General features: G+C 33.3%; 1 protein-coding gene across 7 annotated transcripts in view; it reads left to right on the forward strand.

Moving 5' to 3' along the window:
* Positions 1-19,456, forward strand: part of LOC140450289 (uncharacterized) — a 194,271-nt gene that overhangs the window by 82,443 nt on the left and 92,372 nt on the right. The window contains exon 1 of one of the 7 annotated variants that reach the window (XM_072543827.1): positions 1,069-1,087. The exons of 3 other annotated variants lie outside the window; for them this stretch is intronic. Coding sequence is in view for 1 of the 4 variants with exons in the window: in XM_072543819.1 (XP_072399920.1) it covers positions 13,284-13,342 (59 nt within the window). In the remaining 3 variants the exon portion in view is untranslated. Of the gene's footprint in view, positions 1-1,068; positions 1,088-1,265; positions 1,394-13,192; positions 13,343-19,456 lie in introns of those variants that run through there. 3 more of the 7 variants (XM_072543825.1, XM_072543819.1, XM_072543824.1) reach the window with 3 other exon arrangements.

Here is a 19,456-nt window from a genome sequence, read left to right on the forward strand (position 1 = left end):
TTCTCTGAACGTTTTTCAACATTCCAACAATTTTAGCCACCGTTGGTGGCTATCTCCACAGCATCTAAAATGTCGTCTTCGGTATTTAATCGATAGATCCTTCTTGCTCTTAATTTTTTTTTTGGGTATAACAGAACCCATTTCGAATAATTTTTTAGAAACATTCACAAAAGTTTGAGCATTAGGAGTTCGCCTTTTCGCGGTGACACTAAACATGATTGTTCCAAAATATCTGTTTATCATAGTTGTGACTGTCTATATTTAAATTTTCGTACTGCACTACCAAAATGTGTTTTCGTTTTTTGGTCTAACGGTTGCATTTACAAAAAAATATTATAAGACTTTTTTGCTCGACGTGGTGCCTTCTATCTATACCTTGAAGGAACACCCTGTATATTATCACATATTATTTGTGATAATAGACTTGCAAAGATTGCAAAGGAAGAGAAACCAGACATCAGCAGGCCACTCGGAAAAATATGCTGGTGTGAAAGTTAGACATTTGAATTCCAGCTTAGGCTACAACTTTGAAAAACAAGACATTGTCTTAAAATAATAAGAGGAAAAAGAAGAAATCAATATACATTTTAAAATAACGTTAAAATGAATATTGATTCTCAGTTTTCCAAAAAGTTCTCGATTCTTAGAAGTTCTCGAGGACCAAGTTCCTGATTCTTGAAAGAATTCAATCCTGCCGATCACAAGAATTAGCAGCAACTCTAAAGATAACACCTATAGTTTATTAGAACTTTCTATCTAGTATATATTTTCAATTACTTGCTTTGACAACGTTAAATATGCTCTTAAACAGTGGTTTATCTAAATCAAAATAACATTAAAATTTTCCCTTAGCAGAAACCAAAATACAAACAATCAGTTTATTTATTTTCAGGACATAGCTATCGGCGTAATATCCTGTAAAGATATGTTACATATTTTTTAAATAGTTATATCGCTAATCATATCATCTAACCACAAAGTATTTATAAATGTTTAGTTGCGGAAGGTCGTCTCTAGTCGAATCATTTCATCGTTCATGATGGTTGCTGTGTTAATTAATTAAATAACAAAAGAGAGTACATTAAGTGTAAGTTTCTTACAATTCTAGAACTATTAACTGTTATTTGGTACTCTTTTCAAAGCGATTTAGGTGAGAGCAATTAGATAAGATATGGGCTTCTGATATTAGTATACAAGTAGGTACCTATTATTATCAGTTTACAGTTGATATAAAATACCACAATTTTCAAACCTGAATATTTTGGAAATTCTAACAAATTATAATCTGTCTTAAATGATTTGTCTAATATCTATTGTCTATACTGTTTAATACCATAAGAAAATTACCAGTGGTTGGCTATGTACGAATACCATTATATTAAATAAAAAAAGTGTAAGTACCAAAACTTATTTTTGTATTATTTTTGTTGAAAGATTTTTATGTAAAAATATTCAAATAAACCCAAGTAGAATAAAGAATCATTTTGGATATTTTAACATAAATATAGCTCTTCTTCTTCCTTCTTATAAATAGACTTCCAAGCCTGTTTCTTCTTCGATATTAACCTCGTGTATTGTTTAAATTATAACCCCATCTCTTCCTTGGTTTTCCAACAGATGTTCAACCATTTGATGATTTGTTTTGTATTATGTTAACGCTTCTCTCTCCATCCAATAGACTTTGGAGTATTCTCATCTCTGTCATTTGTAATAGTAGTTTCGGATGTGTCAGATCTCGTCTCTGCAGTGTATGTCATTATAGGTTTAATTGCTGTTTTATAGATCCTTGTTTGTATGTCTTTTCTTAAGTGCTTGTTCTTGCAGATTGTATCCATAAAGATCCCACCGCATTGTTTGCTCTTAAGACTTCTTTTTGGACCTCTTCTTTAATATCTTGATAGCTAATCTGGTTTCCCAGATATTACATCGTAGTGGATCATATTATATTTTTGCTTGCTGTATTGAAAGTGTGCGTTAATATTTGGAGATCTTCTTTCGTTTTGGCAACTAGTACAGCGTAGTCTGCATAGCATATTATTTGGACCTCTCTGTACCTTATTCTGTAATCATGGCCTTGATGTTCTGCTTATATTATTTCGTCCGCTTTATACTGGTACAGGCTGTGTTAGTTTTCCATTTATATGTGCCTACATTAGATTATGGGAGTGGATGTTTTCTATGGTTTGCATAATATTGAAAGGTATATGTGTTTCATATAATAGATATAAGCCATCTTCGACTTAATGCGATCGAAAGCCTTTATTAGATTTACGAAGTATAAAGATGCTGGATTATTATATTCAATGGCCATTTTAATTATTTGTCTTAGTACAAATACGACATCTACGCGTCTACGCACGATCTTCTATAATGTTATCAATAGTGTTATTGTGTAATTCAGTTTGCTTAAACTTTTTTAAAAAGCTTGAATGTAGTGTTTAGTAGATGTATACCCTATAGTTGTTGGGTTGTCCTTTGTCTTCTTTTTTGAATATTTGTATCATTTCTCCATGCATCTGGTATCTTGCATTATAATATTATTTTTTAGACAAGTTTTGTCATCTCGATGGTGATACTTTCTTTTCATATTTGAAGAGCTTATTCAATATTCCGTCTTGTACCAATGACTTTCTGTTTTTTGTAGTAATTGTAGATTTGTTCGTGTTTGTAATTTTCTCGTCAGAAATACTTCTGGTAGACGCAATTCACTTAAAAGCCTGTCAAAAGAGTTCAAGAAGTAGTTGAAGGTTAACTTGGTACGACGACCTTACTAATGTGAACTCCTTATTCCCTAATGTTTTTAAATTTCCTTTTTTAAGCTCCGAATAGTCTTGTCGATGTATTTTAAGTATCTCGTTATTTTCTGTGAGAGCACTTCAATCTTCTTTAGGTCACAGAACATAAGCCGTTTCCTAAATCTCAAAATAATATCTTCGTAAGCGATATCAATTTCGTCTTTAAACCTACGCTACGATTTTCTCAGCTGAGCTGTAAGCAGTGCTCAGGGCTATCCTACATACAAATTCCATGACATTCCTAACTCAGTTAACTTCAGTGACTCACTAAGCGATCTTCAAACCTTTAAACAGATCTATCCCAAGGTTCTTTTGAGAAACTCATGGCTGAAAATCAGGCTGAAAAAAATTCTAGACGTATTAGATTTATATGGATACCATCATATATTGGCATTTCATGCAATGAAAGAGCGGACTAGTGCGTAAGTGAAATTGCTTTATATTCCGATTGAGATACCACGAGCAATATCGAAGCTTTTATTAAGAATGAGTTTTGTACCGGGTGGTCCAATAAGCCAATCTCTCGGTTATATATCAGAAACCATTCATGTTATAACTTTAGGAGAAAAAATTCCCTAGTAAAAGTGGCCAAGACAAATCGCTGGAAATAACTTTCAAGTTTCTGGGTTAACCGCTAGGGGGCGTAACCTGTGAAGAAAAATTTGAAAACCAGTTTTTTGTGAAATATTCCCAATTATACCAAGTGTTAAATAATTAAACTAGAAAGAGGCCTAAATTCCGCACAAAGTTGTTCAAGTACTTTTTTTTAATTTTTTTCAAATAAAGTGTGGGGGAGAGTGGGAAAGGATAAATACCTATAACTTTGGCTTGTATCAACCGATTTTAACGAAATTAGTGTCGTTACAAAGAGTGTGGATGATTTAATTTATATCTGCTATAAAAAAATTGTATTTAGTTATAATTGTTATGGGTAGAGGGTACTTTCAAATAGAAAAAATTAAAACTTGTTTTTCTTCAAAATGTTTAATGGAAACACTTACTTATTGTAAATTATAACGGAACTGGGTTAAATTCGTAACAAGATGGCGCAAACTGCATGTTGATAGCTTTTGTCAAGCTCGAGATATGAATAAAAACGCATAAACATAAGTAAGTATAGTATTGACTCACCCTTTATTATAACTGAAAATTAAATATGTGAAAGATCATACAAATATCTCGATCATTAATACTTAATGTCCAATTAAATGTTCAAATTGTTTTCTATCGTTGTCCACACAAAGATGTAATCTTTCGCGCGTAGACATAACAGCTGCTTCAATCTCAGCTGTTGATATACTATTTATTGCGTTTATAATGCGCTGTTTCATGTCGTCTCGCGTGGTTGGTCGAGTTTGGTACACTAAGTCCTTCAATCTTCCCCACAGATAAAAATCTAGACATGTTAAGTCTGGAGATCTAGCTGCTCATAAAATATACTTCCCCTTCCAATTTATTTATTTGGATAACTTGCATACAAATAATCTCGAACTCGCCTGGAAAAGTGCGCAGGACACCCGTCATGTTGTGACACCCGTCTTCTTGTTTGTAAGGAAATATCTTCCAATAAAACTGATTTTCCAGAAAATCCAAATATGTTTCGCCATTTAAAGTTCTATCAAAGAAATAGGGACCTACGATCTTTCCATTAACTATACCACACCAAACATTAAGACTCCATCTACCTTGAACCTGCACCTCATGTATCCAGTGCGGATTTTCTTCAGCCCAATAATGCATATTATGCAGATTAACACCACCCGCACTATTAAACGTAGCCTCGTCTGTCCACAAAATCTTTGACGTGATATGTAAAAAATCTCTCTCATGTAAAGCTTGGTGGAGAACTACATGATAAGGATGCTGTCTACAAAACAGAACAACAAATATTGGTGAAAAAGAAACCACTATATTTATTAAAACTCGAAAAATCTTGAAAAATTGTTTCACAAGATAAATCGTGCATAAGTATTTTTAAGAAATGGATAAATGGATAAAAGCGTGTTGCCGTTTTTATCGGAATATTAAAATAACAGTCGAATCTAAAGTTTAAAGGGAATTCCAAGTTTCTGACCTAAACGTTCACTTTATAATGTGAAAAACCAACCTGTGATGTTTTAAAATCCTTAGAACAGTAGTTTTGGGTATGTTTAATTCTATAGAGATTTGCCGACTACTTATATGTAGATTCTGTTGAATTAAAGCAAGAACATTGATTGAATTATCTTCGGTCATACCTCTTCTACGTCGTTTAAAACAAGGACGATAAAAACTACCAGTCGCTCTTAATCTTCTTGCCTTTCTTTCAAATACTTCTTTGTCATAATGTCTCCTGCCAGGATATCTTACAGAATATATACGTCAAATATACGTAACTCCAATCATATCATACAATTCTGCATTTGCACGAATTATTAGTACTGATAATTAATTACTAATATTACCAATATTAATATCTATTAAAAAAAGTGCAATCTTCAATTCGAATCATAATATAATACTTCTTAACAATGTTTTGACTGCTGTCAATAAATAAACAATATGAACTCCCCGTCAAATTCATTGTCGTAGCCAACTTAGTTTCGAAAAATTTATTTTTAATCATATGAAATAACAATGGTCAAAATAGTTATCAACATTAAGATTGTTCTGCTATAAGTACCTACTGACTTATTTTTCAATTTAATTTATAATACAGGGTGAGTCAATACTATACTTAATTATGTTTATGCGTTTTCATTCATATCTCGAGTTCGACAAAAGCTATTAACATGCGGTTTGCGCCATTTTGTTACGAATTTAATCCAGTTTCATTATAATTTACAATAAATAGGAGTTTCCATTAAACATTTTAAAGAAAAACAAATTTTAATTTTTTCTATTCGAAAGTACCCTCTACCTATGACAATTAAATCTAAATGCAATTATTTTATAGTAGATGTAAATTAATTTATCCACACTCGTTCTAATGACACTAATTTCGTTATAGGTATTTATCCACAAATACTTTCCCACTCTTCCCCACCCTTTATTTAAAAAAATAAAAAAAAGTACTTAAACAACTTTGTGCAGAATTTAGGCCTCTTTCTAGTTTACTTATTCAACACTTGGTATAATCGGGCATATTTCCCAAAAAACTGGTTTTCAAAGTTTTCTTCACAGGTTACGCCCCCTAGCGGCTAACCCAGAAACTTGAAAGTTATTTCTAGCGATTTCCCTTGGCCACTTTTACTAAGGAATTTTTTCTCCTAAACTTATAACATGAATGCTTTCTGATATATAGCCGAGAGATCGGCTTGTTGAACCACCCGGTACAAGTGGAAAAACGAGTGACAATCTTCTCAAACATGTTCTTCTTGTAGTGCCTATCCGTTTCGAATGTTGACGACCATAATGGGAATCTGCACTTTTCACTCTTTTGCTTTGTAAAGATTTGTGGTTGTTGTGTTAAACCACGTACGTTAGATTTGTCAGCCAGGAAATCCTTCGTCTTCCTAGCAATTCTTTTTCTTTTTACATTCTTAGGTAATAAAACGGTCGGTATAAGATGTCTTTAGGATTTGACGATAAAACCACATTTCGAAAGACTCAATTTTCTTGCAGGTAGCGTCTGTGATAGTCCACGACTCAACTTCCTACAACAATATAGGAAATATATAACATCGTAGTAAACTGATTTTTATAGGTATTCATAATCATGACATTTGAATAGCTTAGCTATTTTTTGAAAGGAAGATCTTCCTTTCTATATCCTACATTTAATTTGTAGGAAATGGTAGGAAATGGTCCCAATTTTTATTGAGGTTGCTTACATATTCTTTAACCCTGGGTTAGTCTGGTACTTGATTTCAGCGACTTAGGTCTGTAGACCCAACTATCTGAAATGCTGTAGCTCCAAAATTATATTGAAAATTGTATGTTTGTTTACTTTAATAAAACAAATCACTATGAAAAACGTTATATTTGTAAATAAACAAATGAATAGAAAGATCAAATTAATTGGTAGCATTATCTGCGGCTTGTCCATTTTTGCAATCTTTACATGTCATAACGGAATGCGGAATACATATTAGAGAGTTTTTAGGCCCTCTACTTTTTGATGTACGTTAACCCTTAACTACTGACGTGGATGTTTCAGGACGTAGACTCTGACATGCGGTATGTCATACCGTTGCCTATTCTCCTTTGTTTTTAATATGAATTTATCTTATATCACTGTATTTGTTTTTATATCAACTAGGGAATGATTCTTCACATTGCTGTAGCATAATATACTGCTACAAGTAAAATAAACTTTACTTTTTCAAGAATATTATGAATGCATGCATAATATTTAAAAAAATGGTGGACGTTACTACAAAATCGTTTATAAACTAAATTACAAGAAAAATTGATTACTTGTGACTAACAAATGGTAAAATAATGTTAAAAGAAACAGACTAATGATTTAAATTTAATGAGAAACTAAAATACAAAATTCTGACAATAACCAAAAATTACAATAAAATAACTAGTCATTTTGCGCGCAAGGTCCGCAATTTTTCTTTGTACACTGTAAGCACACTGGTTTTCCACAAGAAAAGCACACATAAAAAGTCTTTCGCTTTAATGCACTTGGGCATAAGTAACACGTCTTCTTTTTCTCTAGCCTTTCTTCAAAATCTGCTTCTTTTTGGCGTTTTTGTCCTAGTATTCGTTCAATACCACATAATAATTCTCTCGGGATTCTGGGATTTTCGAGTCTTCTTTGTAGATGAGGTAAAACTAATTGTTTCGCCAACTCCTTTGTGTAGTTTAGCCTTTCCATATTATCTTCTTGTAGTGATTGGTACACAACATGCGAATTAACAGCAGCTATATCAATGATGCGGTAAAAAATAGTAAGTGGCCATCGGCGAGAACGACGTTTTACAGAATATTTGGCACACTTGGCATCTAAAGTATCGACACCTCCTTTTGTACGATTATAATGAGCTATAATTTCTGGTTTTCCAGTAATCTGATCCGTGCCTATTGAATGGTGCATCGAAGAAATAAGTAAAACAGCCCTCGATTTTTTTGGCACATGGGAAATTAGGGATAAACTTTTCGTAAACCCGTAAGTAGTTGAATTTACTTGCCTACATCGGTGTGGCTGGAATTCCGGAGGGATTTCCCGTTTATTTTTCTTGAGGGTTCCCACATACGTTAACTTCTTTACTTTTAACTGCTTTACTAATTCTATAGAACTAAACCAATTATCAGCTGTGATATTACGGTTAGTTCCATAAATAGGTTTAGCAAGCCGAAGAACAGATTGAGTTGGTTTATTCATCTTCTTTTCTTCCTCAGATAACCCAGTTTCGTCAGTGTCCTTGCCTCCATATATATAGGCATTGTATAAGTAACTTGTTCGTGCATCAGTCAGGCACATTATTTTAATGCCATATTTCACAGGCTTATTAGGCATATACATTTTAAACCTACACCTTCCCCTAAAGCCGACCAACATTTCATCAATACAAACACATGTGCCTACGGAATACAGTTTTCGACAATTTGATATGAATATATTAAATATGTTACTAATGGCTGCTGTTGGATCTATCTTTTTTCTTTCTTCTCTATCCAGAGGGTTATCAAAACGTAAACATTTTAGAAATATTGCAAATCTTTCTTTTGACATAACACATCTAAATATATCTCTACCAGTGCCATCTGTAGCAAATATAGAATTTATATCTTCGTCATTGGATTTGAAAGCTGATGAGTATAAAAGCAATCCCAAAAAGGCTCTTAGTTCTATTTCATCAATTTCATTTAGTTCTGGTCTATTCATTCTTTTATAGTTTTCACGAATTGCACGTAATTTATTATTTGTCCATTTACGTATTTCTTGTATTATATCCTCAGAAATAAGAAAATTAAAAAAATATGATGAAGTTTCGTTTCTTACATCTCTGGACCGCACAGCTGGTACTTTTGTTACAAGGTTGTGTAACGGAGTTCTTACATTTTTTGAGGGTGCTGTAGTAGACCACTTAAAACGATTTTTGCCATAAAAATATGACTTACCATTATCATTTAAATGATATTCGTCTTCAGAACTTTCCGACTGCTCACTTCCGGTGTCGTGTGAACTTTCAATACATACTTCTTCGCTTACATCCTCAACATCACTATCACTAAAATATTCTAAATCACTAGGTACTTCGTCAGCCCATTGAGATAAAACAGCCTCAAAATTATCATCTGAAAGCTTTACAGTTTTGCGGCTAAATTTAGAACAACTGGATGAACTTGCTGCCATACTAACAGCAAAAGAATACACTACACTGCTTTTAACTATAGAAACGTAAATACTGACATGCGGTACTTGATACCGCAAGAAAACTTTATGTCAACGTAGCTCAAAGACTAAACGTGTACTAAAACTGCAGCAGTTGAGAGCAGGTACAATTAAACCCCACTTGAAGGTACACAGATGGTGTTCTAAGAATCTTTTATAAAACACGTTTTACAACAAAATATATTTTCGGCTCGGTATGGCATACCGCATGTCAGTGGTTAAGGGTTAAACATAAAACGATATACTTGTCATGCGCATTGAGTAGGAAATAAGGGATATCGTTTTTACTTAAAATCGTTTTTGAATGCTTTCAGAACTTACGCTAACACAAATTAACGTTAATTGACATTTGACAAACGTAACCTATAAAACGGCAGTTCGATAACCTATTTTATTTGCCACCTAAGTATTTGCCATAATGAAAGAATATATTGAAAATAGATTAAGACGACGAAAACACGGAGAACTAATAGATCACAATTTGATAGGAGGCTTAATTCTTCACAATATTTTTGATCCTGTAATACCTTTTGCAACAAGACCACATTTTGTGTTTTGTGGAAACATTTAAAGACAAATATGGTGAATTAAATTTTCGATTTAAGAAAAGGGATATTCCTCGACTAACTCGGTCCTTACGTATTCCAAATCATATGACATTTAGCTCATATGACTTTTTTTTCGTTTTTTTACGATTTAGATATATGGCATTTGACAACATTACAAATACGTAATTCCTTAATAACGTGACCCTTATTTCTACCTAAATAAGGGAATACCTTATCCGCTAATAAAGTAATCCCTTATTTTTCTGTTAATGCGCATGAGCAGAATAACGTATAACGTTTAACGTTACTGAAATAAGGGGCTTAAAAACTCTTTTCTCCCTAAAAAATTATTTTTTTTACATTACACTATCCGATATTTATGGGCACATTTCGCATCGTCGTTTGTTAGGTTTTTCTTCACTGTTTACAGGCGCACTCCTACTGGTGGTAAGTTTATGCAGTGAACGAGGTGGTCTTTCGTTTTGTAGTCTTATTTCTTGTTGCTCGTCTATTAACTTCTTTCCAAGTAATTTAATAAAAGTACGCTTTGTCATTTTATGATTGTTTGTGTTATTTCGATAAATCTGAAAGCGTTTATAGCGGCCGTATTTACGACGGAGAAAAAAATTGTAAGTGGCCATCTGCGACATTTTTTTAATATATCACATGTTGCTGACAGCTAATCGACAATGTCTACACCTCCCTTTTTAGATTATAAAAAGTAACTATGTATATGTGGCTTGTTTTGTTCTCCTGTATTCCTATCAATGGAATCATCATGGTGGAACGTGGAAAAAAGAATGAAGTTTTTGTTTTTCTTTTGCCCATATAACTCACTACTGATTAATCATTCTGGAAACCAAACATATTAGATGGCACAGTCCGACCTTTTGTAAAAAGCCCATCAAAGTCAACGGTGGTCAGATACGGAGCATACCATAGGGCGATAATGGCGATAGGGCGCAATATATTGGCGAAAAGAGCATTTTGCCCGAAAAGATTCAAGCTTTTTGTCGATGGTCAAATACTCACTTGCTAAAAAAGCAGCTTTCGAATTTGATACAAACTGACCAAATATCTCTAATCGGAGCAAGCTTATCTTATTATTGTTCGCTCGGCACGAGTTTTGACGTCATCAAAACGTAGGCAGGCTTCGAAATCTATATAGTGCCACGGTCTTTCTAAAAAACATAACTCGTGTGTCATCAGTTGTCCAAATTTTGTCGACCAGAACGATAAAAACCAACTAAATAAAGAAGGCCAAATAAAGTACGTAATACTTGACGATTTGGTTCTTTTACTTTATATTTATTGTTTTCCGAGTATGCTAAGAACGTTTCCTAAATCTTCATGTTGGTGTGAATGACAATTTCACTGATCATATTATCAGTTAAAAAATGCTTTCAGCACTCTATTGTTGACTTTCCATTCCAATTTTGTGGTCAAACGCATAGCACATGTATTACAATATTTTGTTTACGTGTCTTTAGGTTAGGACAAGTTCTTTTTGGAGTTTTGTACCACTTGGCCTTATTGTCTTTTCCAAGATAATATAAAGAAGAATGCGCATCCTCTTCAATGAATCCATCACCATTAGGTTCATCAGTTTGTGCGCTTTCTACTTTATACGGTTCCCTGAGCTTATTGTATCAGCCTTAGTAGACACATTCTTCATAGAGAGCTAAAAGCTTAGCTTATTTTTTTTCCAATCGTTCATCTTATACCTGTAATATAATTTTTGTTATATCAGTATTAATTATTAGATAAAAAATAAAAGAATAAGGACCATATTCAACAATAACAAATAAGTCAGCAAATAGTTATTCGACGATTAAATAAGTCATAAGTCTATTTGTAGTTGGTAAAACGAACTTGATAAAATGAAAAAGACAGTCAAGATTTGATTTCACGTACAAAGTGTCTATGTATCTGTTTATACGTATTTCGCCCTAATAGGTCTCATCAGAACAGATATTCATAGGCGTTCTCAACGTGAAAAATAAATCTTTTCTGTCTTTAAGAAGCAACACTAAAATGGCTTCGATATGGACGCAAAAGCGACATCTGATAATAAATCCGTAAAATAGTTTCGAAACACAATTCAGATTTCTGCCTTAATCTGACGTGGACATCTACTAAGGATTTCTACTTAGTTGAGGAGACATGTCGTGGAATGCAAATTTTAGATTCCCCATGTCTCTATTAACATCTTTATCAACGTCTGTTTTGCCTTGCAATTTTTAGAAGGCTAACTAATTTATATTTAACTATTTAACTATTTAACTAAGGTTATTAGACTAACTAATAATAATTTGTTTTATTTATTCGTACATATTAGACCAAATAAGTTAATAAATTACTTAAATATGAAAAAAAAAATAAAATTACCAGTCACAAAAAATATATCTCTTGTTTGGTCTAGTGGGGTCTAAGAACCCAGGTGTTGCTCGATGGTTAAAATTGTATTGACTATCTCGACTCAACGCAGGTGCAGGCAGATACTCGTGGCGATAGCGTAGTTGGAGTAGGTATATATAAATAGCGCTTAGATATTTGAACTAGTGGGTCTATTAGACTCCACCACACTAACGTTAGGTTAACTCTTTCTATTTGTTGACCGTTTGACTGATTCGTTCAAATGTTTCTTCTTAGAGCTCATCATACATTTTGTTTTCTTAATATTTAGTGTCCATATATCTGGCTTACTTCTGTGATCCTATTCATTAACTCCTGGAATTCTTCATAACTGTCAGCGAATACAACCGTGTCGTCCGCGTGTCTGATGTTATTAATATATTCTCAAGTTTGATTTTTATATCATCGGATTCTCCTGCCTCTGTATAAACACAAACATCATTGAAGCAAATTAAAAATGGTGTTGCAGCTTGGGAACCCTCAACTAGGAACAGAAGAAAACAGTTCAGTTGGTAATAACTCGACTACGAATTGGACATACGAGACTTACTCATTCATATTTATTGTCTAAAAGTGATCCACCCATATGTGAAACATGTAATGTGAACACATTTATGTGAAACAGGATAAGTAATTTATAAGGCGCTAATTTTTCAGCAAATATTATTGTAATTTTTTTTATATCTTAGGGAACATTTTTAAAAAATTAATTTTGTAATTCTGTAGCCACCGGTAATAACACGTTATAATGGACGCACTGTATTTTCTAAATAAAAAAATAATGTCTAGTAATCAGTAATAATTTTATCTTATTACATATATATATATATATATATATATATATATATATATATATATATATATATATATATATATATATATATTCGATTTTCCGAAAACTTGCAATCTTTCGTTTGAACTAAACTAGCAGATAACAATCACAGGCACTAGAAATAATCCAATGACTAATATATTGCTTATTTCTAATCCAAAGTACGATAGTGGAAAGGACTTTGTCAAATTCGTCAGAAAATGTAATTGTCAAGTAATCTCCCTTATCGATAGATTTACCGTTATAATGATATCATTGTGTATTTTTTGTCAATAAAATTTGTTTATACAAAATATAACAATAAAATATTAGAGTGAATTAGGATTTAGGTTATTAGAATTAAAGTTTTTGGTGTAGTTATCGTGATGATGATACGGATCCAGTGTTGTGAAGGATTATATTATGATGAAGAAATTAATGGTGGGTACGTAAAGACTTCTATATTTCCTGTCAGGTTTTATTCATTTTTTCATATTTCTTCACTGGCTTTATAATATGTCTCTTCTAATATATGTACCTTCTCCTTATAGCTTAGTTACTTTTCTAATACATTCATTTTTTTAGTTTTATAGTTGTCTATTGCGACATTATCAACATTTACCTTTGTAACTGTTTACACTTATGAAATATACTATAATGCAAATATAGTGTAAATAATCAGTTTGGTAAAAACGTCATTACACAAGGATAGACAAGCATAAAAATGTATAACTCTGCACTATGTCTTGTGGACTCATTGGTGCTTTTATTTCTCTGATCTTTATTAATGCTGGTCCTCCTCGCCTTCTTTTCTAAGTAGGTTCATAATTAATCGCTTTTTCGGCTATCTGACATCCCCCATCCTCTTCGCGTATCCATGTCATATTAATTGCCTTGTTTCTATCCTTTCTGATGTTGAATTAATCCTATTTGTGCGTCTTTTAATCCAGTTCCACAGTATTCTCTTTTCTACTATTTTAAACTGACATTTGACAACATTTGAATCCATAAGTTAGTATTGGTTCTACTACTGCTCTATATATTGAGATTTTTTTTTCATTTTAATATGGTTTGAGCAAAGAAGTGAATTGAGAATTCTTTTGCATTTCCGTCCTTACTGTACTCTATATTGTATGTCTCTTTCTGATGTTCCTTGAATTGATATTATGCTGTCTAAATATTTATATTCTTCTCACGTTTTACATCTCTTAATTCTAGATCTGGTTTTTCTTGTTCTTTACTTATTCTCAGATACCCTGTTTTTGTATGTTGATATTCAATTTTCAAAGTTCATATTCTTGTTTAAGCTTTCGTAGGATATAATCAATGTCCTCTTATAATAATAGTAACCAAATAACGTTTTCAAGCAGCAATCTTTAAAGTTTATCCCCATCCCTGCACACTTTTTTCTACAGCCTTCCAATGCCTCTTACATGTATATTTTTAAATATTGTAGGGGTAGACTATAAGCAACATCCCTGTTTAAAGCCTTTTGTGATCTTGCATGGTTCTAAAACTTTTTGACCCCTCTTTATTGCACTTTGCGCCTCTTTATATATATATATATATATATATATATATATATATATATATATATATATATATATACATATATATATATATATATATATATAAAATAAAGTTTTATTTTGGGGTTGCAGTCATTAATAGGGCAGGAAAGTGAAACTCTTTGTTCTTTATCTAGCTTTCGCAAAATTTATTTGCTTCTTCAGGATATGCTAAAATATGGTATCTGCAACCCCAAAATAAAACTTTATTTTACATAACGTGTCAGTCAATAATACCTAACTACTTTATATATATATATATATATATATATATATATGTATATACATATATATATATATATATATATATATATATATATATATATATATATATTATATATATACACTTCGTCAAAAAAGTATCGCATCACCTATGAAACTGCAAATTTTTTATTAAAAATAATTTAAAACATAGATTTTTTACTGTTTACTGTACGAAAAACAAAGGTTTTATTTAATTTATTTCATAAATTAGAAGTAAGCGCACAAACAGCATTGAATAAACAAAAAATAAAAATCAAAAGTAATGATAATTTAGTAAAACGTATTGCCTCCTCTAGCTCTTATAGCATCTAGACAACGTTGTAGCATACTTCCAATTAATCTTCTTAGATAATCTTGATCGATATTATCCCACTCTACGGTAAACAACCGTTGCAGGTCCTAAAGATTAGCTGGAGTCACATTACCAGATCTCACCCTTCTGTAAAGATGGTCCCAAACATGTTCTATAGGATTTAAGTCCGGGCTGTGCTCTGGCCAACTCAAAACTTGTAAATTTACCTCTTGAGGGTACTTAGTAACGATTATTGCGACGTGTGGGCGTGCATTGTCATGCATTAAAACAAAGTCATTACCAATAAATGGGGCGTAAGGAACAACATGCATCTCCAAAATTTCTCTAATGTACCTATCAGTACTTAAGGATCCTTATCTAGCTGTACCAATTCGGTTTGACCCCTAAGAGATATTCCGCCCCAGAGCATAATAGATCGTCCTCCAAAGTTTGTCGCCGATCTTAGGTTACATTGAAAATGTTATCGACGACTGTCCAGTCGTCGATATTCCAGTTTACGTGCTCTCTTGCAAATGTTAGACGGTATGGTTAGAGTTTTAAGCGTTTGTGCCCTCCAATTTAAAAACTGGCAGGACGCTGGTCTACCTGGCCTTCCGGCTATACGAACGTTAACGATTCCACTGCCCCTACGAGACCGACACCAAAATGAAGGTGCCACGCTGCGTACACAAGGAACATCTCGTGGGGCTCCACCTTCCCAGTAGTACCTGTGTTGCGATTACCTCACCTACCCGTTATCCCACCAACGGGCGGGTAGGCGACGCAGGCAGAGGAATTTCCACCTCGCACGTGGATAGGTCGCCGCCGAGGATCTCTCCTCTACCACTCTTAAATCTCCTGACGGGTACGTGCCGGGGCACCAACACCACGCTTGACACAAGGCCAACAGAGGTGTGTACGGGCCCAGCTCATTCAACCTCGCCAGGTTCTCTTGGAATAAGAGTAGAGTGGTCCCACGAGAGTCTTGTCTCGGATACTAGGAATGTAGACCGGTGACCGTGTCGCCTAAGCGACCGTGTGCGTTTCTACAAACCCGACACCTCAAGCGATGGCTCTCCACCTCTCAATTCCTACCCATTAGTCGCCTCTTACGACAGGCAGGGCCTTCTGACCTCGACCGTATTCTTATCTCCGCGAGCCAAACGGAGAAAGTCTCGTGGCAGTGGCAGCTACTCTGGCCCTAATTCCAGACTGTCTAAGATGTGCCTAATAGTTTCTGAAGACACACTTACATTTAGAGTCTCGGCTAAATCATGTTGAAGTTGACTTGCGGTCACATGTCTTTGACGCAAAGCCTGAAGGACTAAAAATCTATTGTCCACATGCGTAGCTGCTCTTGGCCGACCTGTTACAGCTCGTCTTTCATAAAGACCACTCTCTCGGTACCTTACTACCACTCGTGATACTGTCCACTGATTTACACCCACTAAATTTGCCATATATCTCTGACTCCTTCCGTCTTCAATGAGGGAAATTATTCTAACCACTTGTTCTCTCTTTAAATTTAAATTTATATTGTCACGACCTTTCATACTCAATATTTAATACGCAATTTTAAATTAAACGTAAACTGTATACTTTTTACAAAAGTAAAAACAAAATAGCAATTAACATTTTTTTTCTTAAACAGTAAGCTGTATTTACAAATTTCTTTTTAATATTTATTCTAGCCTTAATATTCTTAAGGGCCAGAAAGAAATAATTTATATTAAACTTTTTTGGCGGAATATATATGTATATGTATATATATATATATATATATATATATATATATATATATATATATATATATATATATATATATATATATATATGTATATATAACTTCTTTAAGTAAGCGAGGCAATAAAGCAATAAACCTACGAAATTTTTGCAGTGGGATGGATCTCAATAAATCTTTCTACATTCGATTCGTATGAGTCTCAAAATTTTGTAAACAAAAATGATGATGTAAAAATGAAAATTGCACTATTGAACAAGGAAAATGCGTTTTCCAAAGTGCATTTCGAAGTGATGAAAAATTAGAAAGTAAATCGAAAATAATTGACGGAAATAAGGTCAATATTACTACTCTAGGTTTTTTGGGGTCACTTAACATGAATATTATTCCCCGAATCACCCAGTGTACCTGGACCTGGTCTCCTGGAATTTTTTGAAAATTCAATATAAAATCTGTGCAAGCTAATCAACAAAAACCCCCAAGTAACGAGTTTGCACTCATTTTGTATTAAATTTACACAAAAATCCCGGAGACGAGGCCCGTCCTGAACACCAAGGGCATCTGCGACCATCACCGTCATAATATTCGTGATCAGCAATCCCAAAAATCACCGAGTAATGAGTGTGCACTGATTTTGTATTGAATTTCCATAAAACTAAAAAAAAGAGGGCAATAGATGCCTCAATAACCATCGCCGACATAATACTAGAGTGTTGCAACCCCAAAAATCCTTGAGTGAAGAGAAGTTTGCACTGATTTAGTATCGAATTTCCACAAAACTCCAAAAGACGGTGCTCAGGTGCATCAGGTATCTCGGAGACCATTGCTGTTATGATATTTGTGTTTAGTGAGTGACCCCAAAAACTCCTGAGAAGTATTATTAAACTCATTTCCGTCAATTATTTCTGAATTACAAATTTATCATTTGTTATCACTTTGAAATGCATTTTAAAAAATACGTGTTTCTTGTTCAATAATGCAATTTTCATTTCCATATCATTATTTTTGTCCACAAAATTTCCTGACACTCATACGAATCGAATGCAAGAAGTTTCTTTGAGATCCATCCCACTGCAAAAATTTGGTAGGTCTTGGGCTGTTTATTGCTTTACTGCTACTACTACTGAAATATGCTAAAATTTCCAGTACAACGTCTGGTCCATATTTTACCAGTTCAACGGGAATTTTTCTTGAAGGTTTGCAATTTTTCATTCCTCTTAATATAACTTTAATCTCCTTTAATCTATCCTTATTTTCTTTACTCCTTCTTCTTCCATTGAGTTTATTTCGCCGATTTCTACTTTAAATTGACTTATATTCTCTGTTAATGGCGCTTTATAGTGTTTTTCCCATTTTTTACTACTTATTAATTGTATATTTCCATATTTTCTTAGATCTTTATGGTGTTCACGCTTGTGAAACCCTTGTTCCTTATTACCATCTCCCTATCTTATCACATTTTTCCTCTCATTCTTCAATTTTCCTTTTTTCTACTTCTCTGTTTAGTCTTACATTATATTTATCTCTGCAGTCCTTAGTAACTAGCCACTTTTGATAAGCTTTCTTTGTCCCTCTTTTGATTCTTTTATTTCTTCGTACAACCATTCTGAATTGTCACTTTCATATACATCTTTCACGTACATTTCCTAGCGCTTATTTTATTATCTTTTTTTTATCAAAACGTATTGACTGCTCTGTAACAATTAAGACAAGATTAATTATGATTTTTGTTTTAATAAAAACTATCATTCGGAACAGAAAATAAATTGTAATTTACAACATTCTTTAAATTGTATTTTTTTCTACACCTGTATAGATATGAAGGCCATAATAGAAACGTCTATCTCATATGTAAAGTCGCTAACTACGCAATATAACTCTTATCCTCAAGAGATTCTGTACAAATGAACACTTTAATATTTATGACATGCTCGTGGATGGCAACGGCGGTTAAAACTGACGCAGATGTGGAAACGAAATTGTATGTTCAATAAATGGAAAAATTTCCAAAATTAGATAAATTTTTCTTAAAATATTAAGCTGTAAAACAGATCATTTCAGTGAATCGTTTTCTGAGTTTTGCATTTCTAAATAAGCATGAATGCATTTCAATCCTCAATGACCATCTATAAAATAAAGGTACCAAGGTCTTCGCAAAGCTGACAAAAATATAGCAATTTAATCATATGAACGCGTTTTTCTTCTTTATATGCCATATCAGAATTACTAGACGTTGGCGAGAAGGGTTCAAGATCTGTCATATAAAAAAATTGTCCTCATTTTGTTTTTCGGTTAAATCCCCAATTCTTCTTCTTTAGGTGCCGTCTTTTCAGCGAAGGTTGGCGATGACCTCTGCAAAGTCTTCCCTATTTTGGGCTTTCCTTATTAAACTTTGAAAGTCTAATCCTGTCCAATCTTTGATGTTGCGCAGCCAGATCATTTGGCATCTACCCGGCCGCGTCTGCCTTCTATTTTCCCTTCTATAATAAGCTGAAGGAAGTTATACCTGTCGTGTCTAAATATGTGTCCAAGATAAGACGTTTTACGCTTCTTGACAATTTCTGTGAGTTCACGTTCTCTATTCATACGCCTTAAAACTTCTTCATTTCTAACGCGGTCAGCCCATGGAATTTTCAGCATACAACGAAATACCCACATCTCCAAGCTCTCTAAACGTCGTAACGAGCTGACATA

Source organism: Diabrotica undecimpunctata, chromosome 9 (genome assembly GCF_040954645.1).
Source record: "Diabrotica undecimpunctata isolate CICGRU chromosome 9, icDiaUnde3, whole genome shotgun sequence".
In the NCBI taxonomy this organism is placed as follows: Eukaryota; Metazoa; Arthropoda; class Insecta; order Coleoptera; family Chrysomelidae; genus Diabrotica; species Diabrotica undecimpunctata.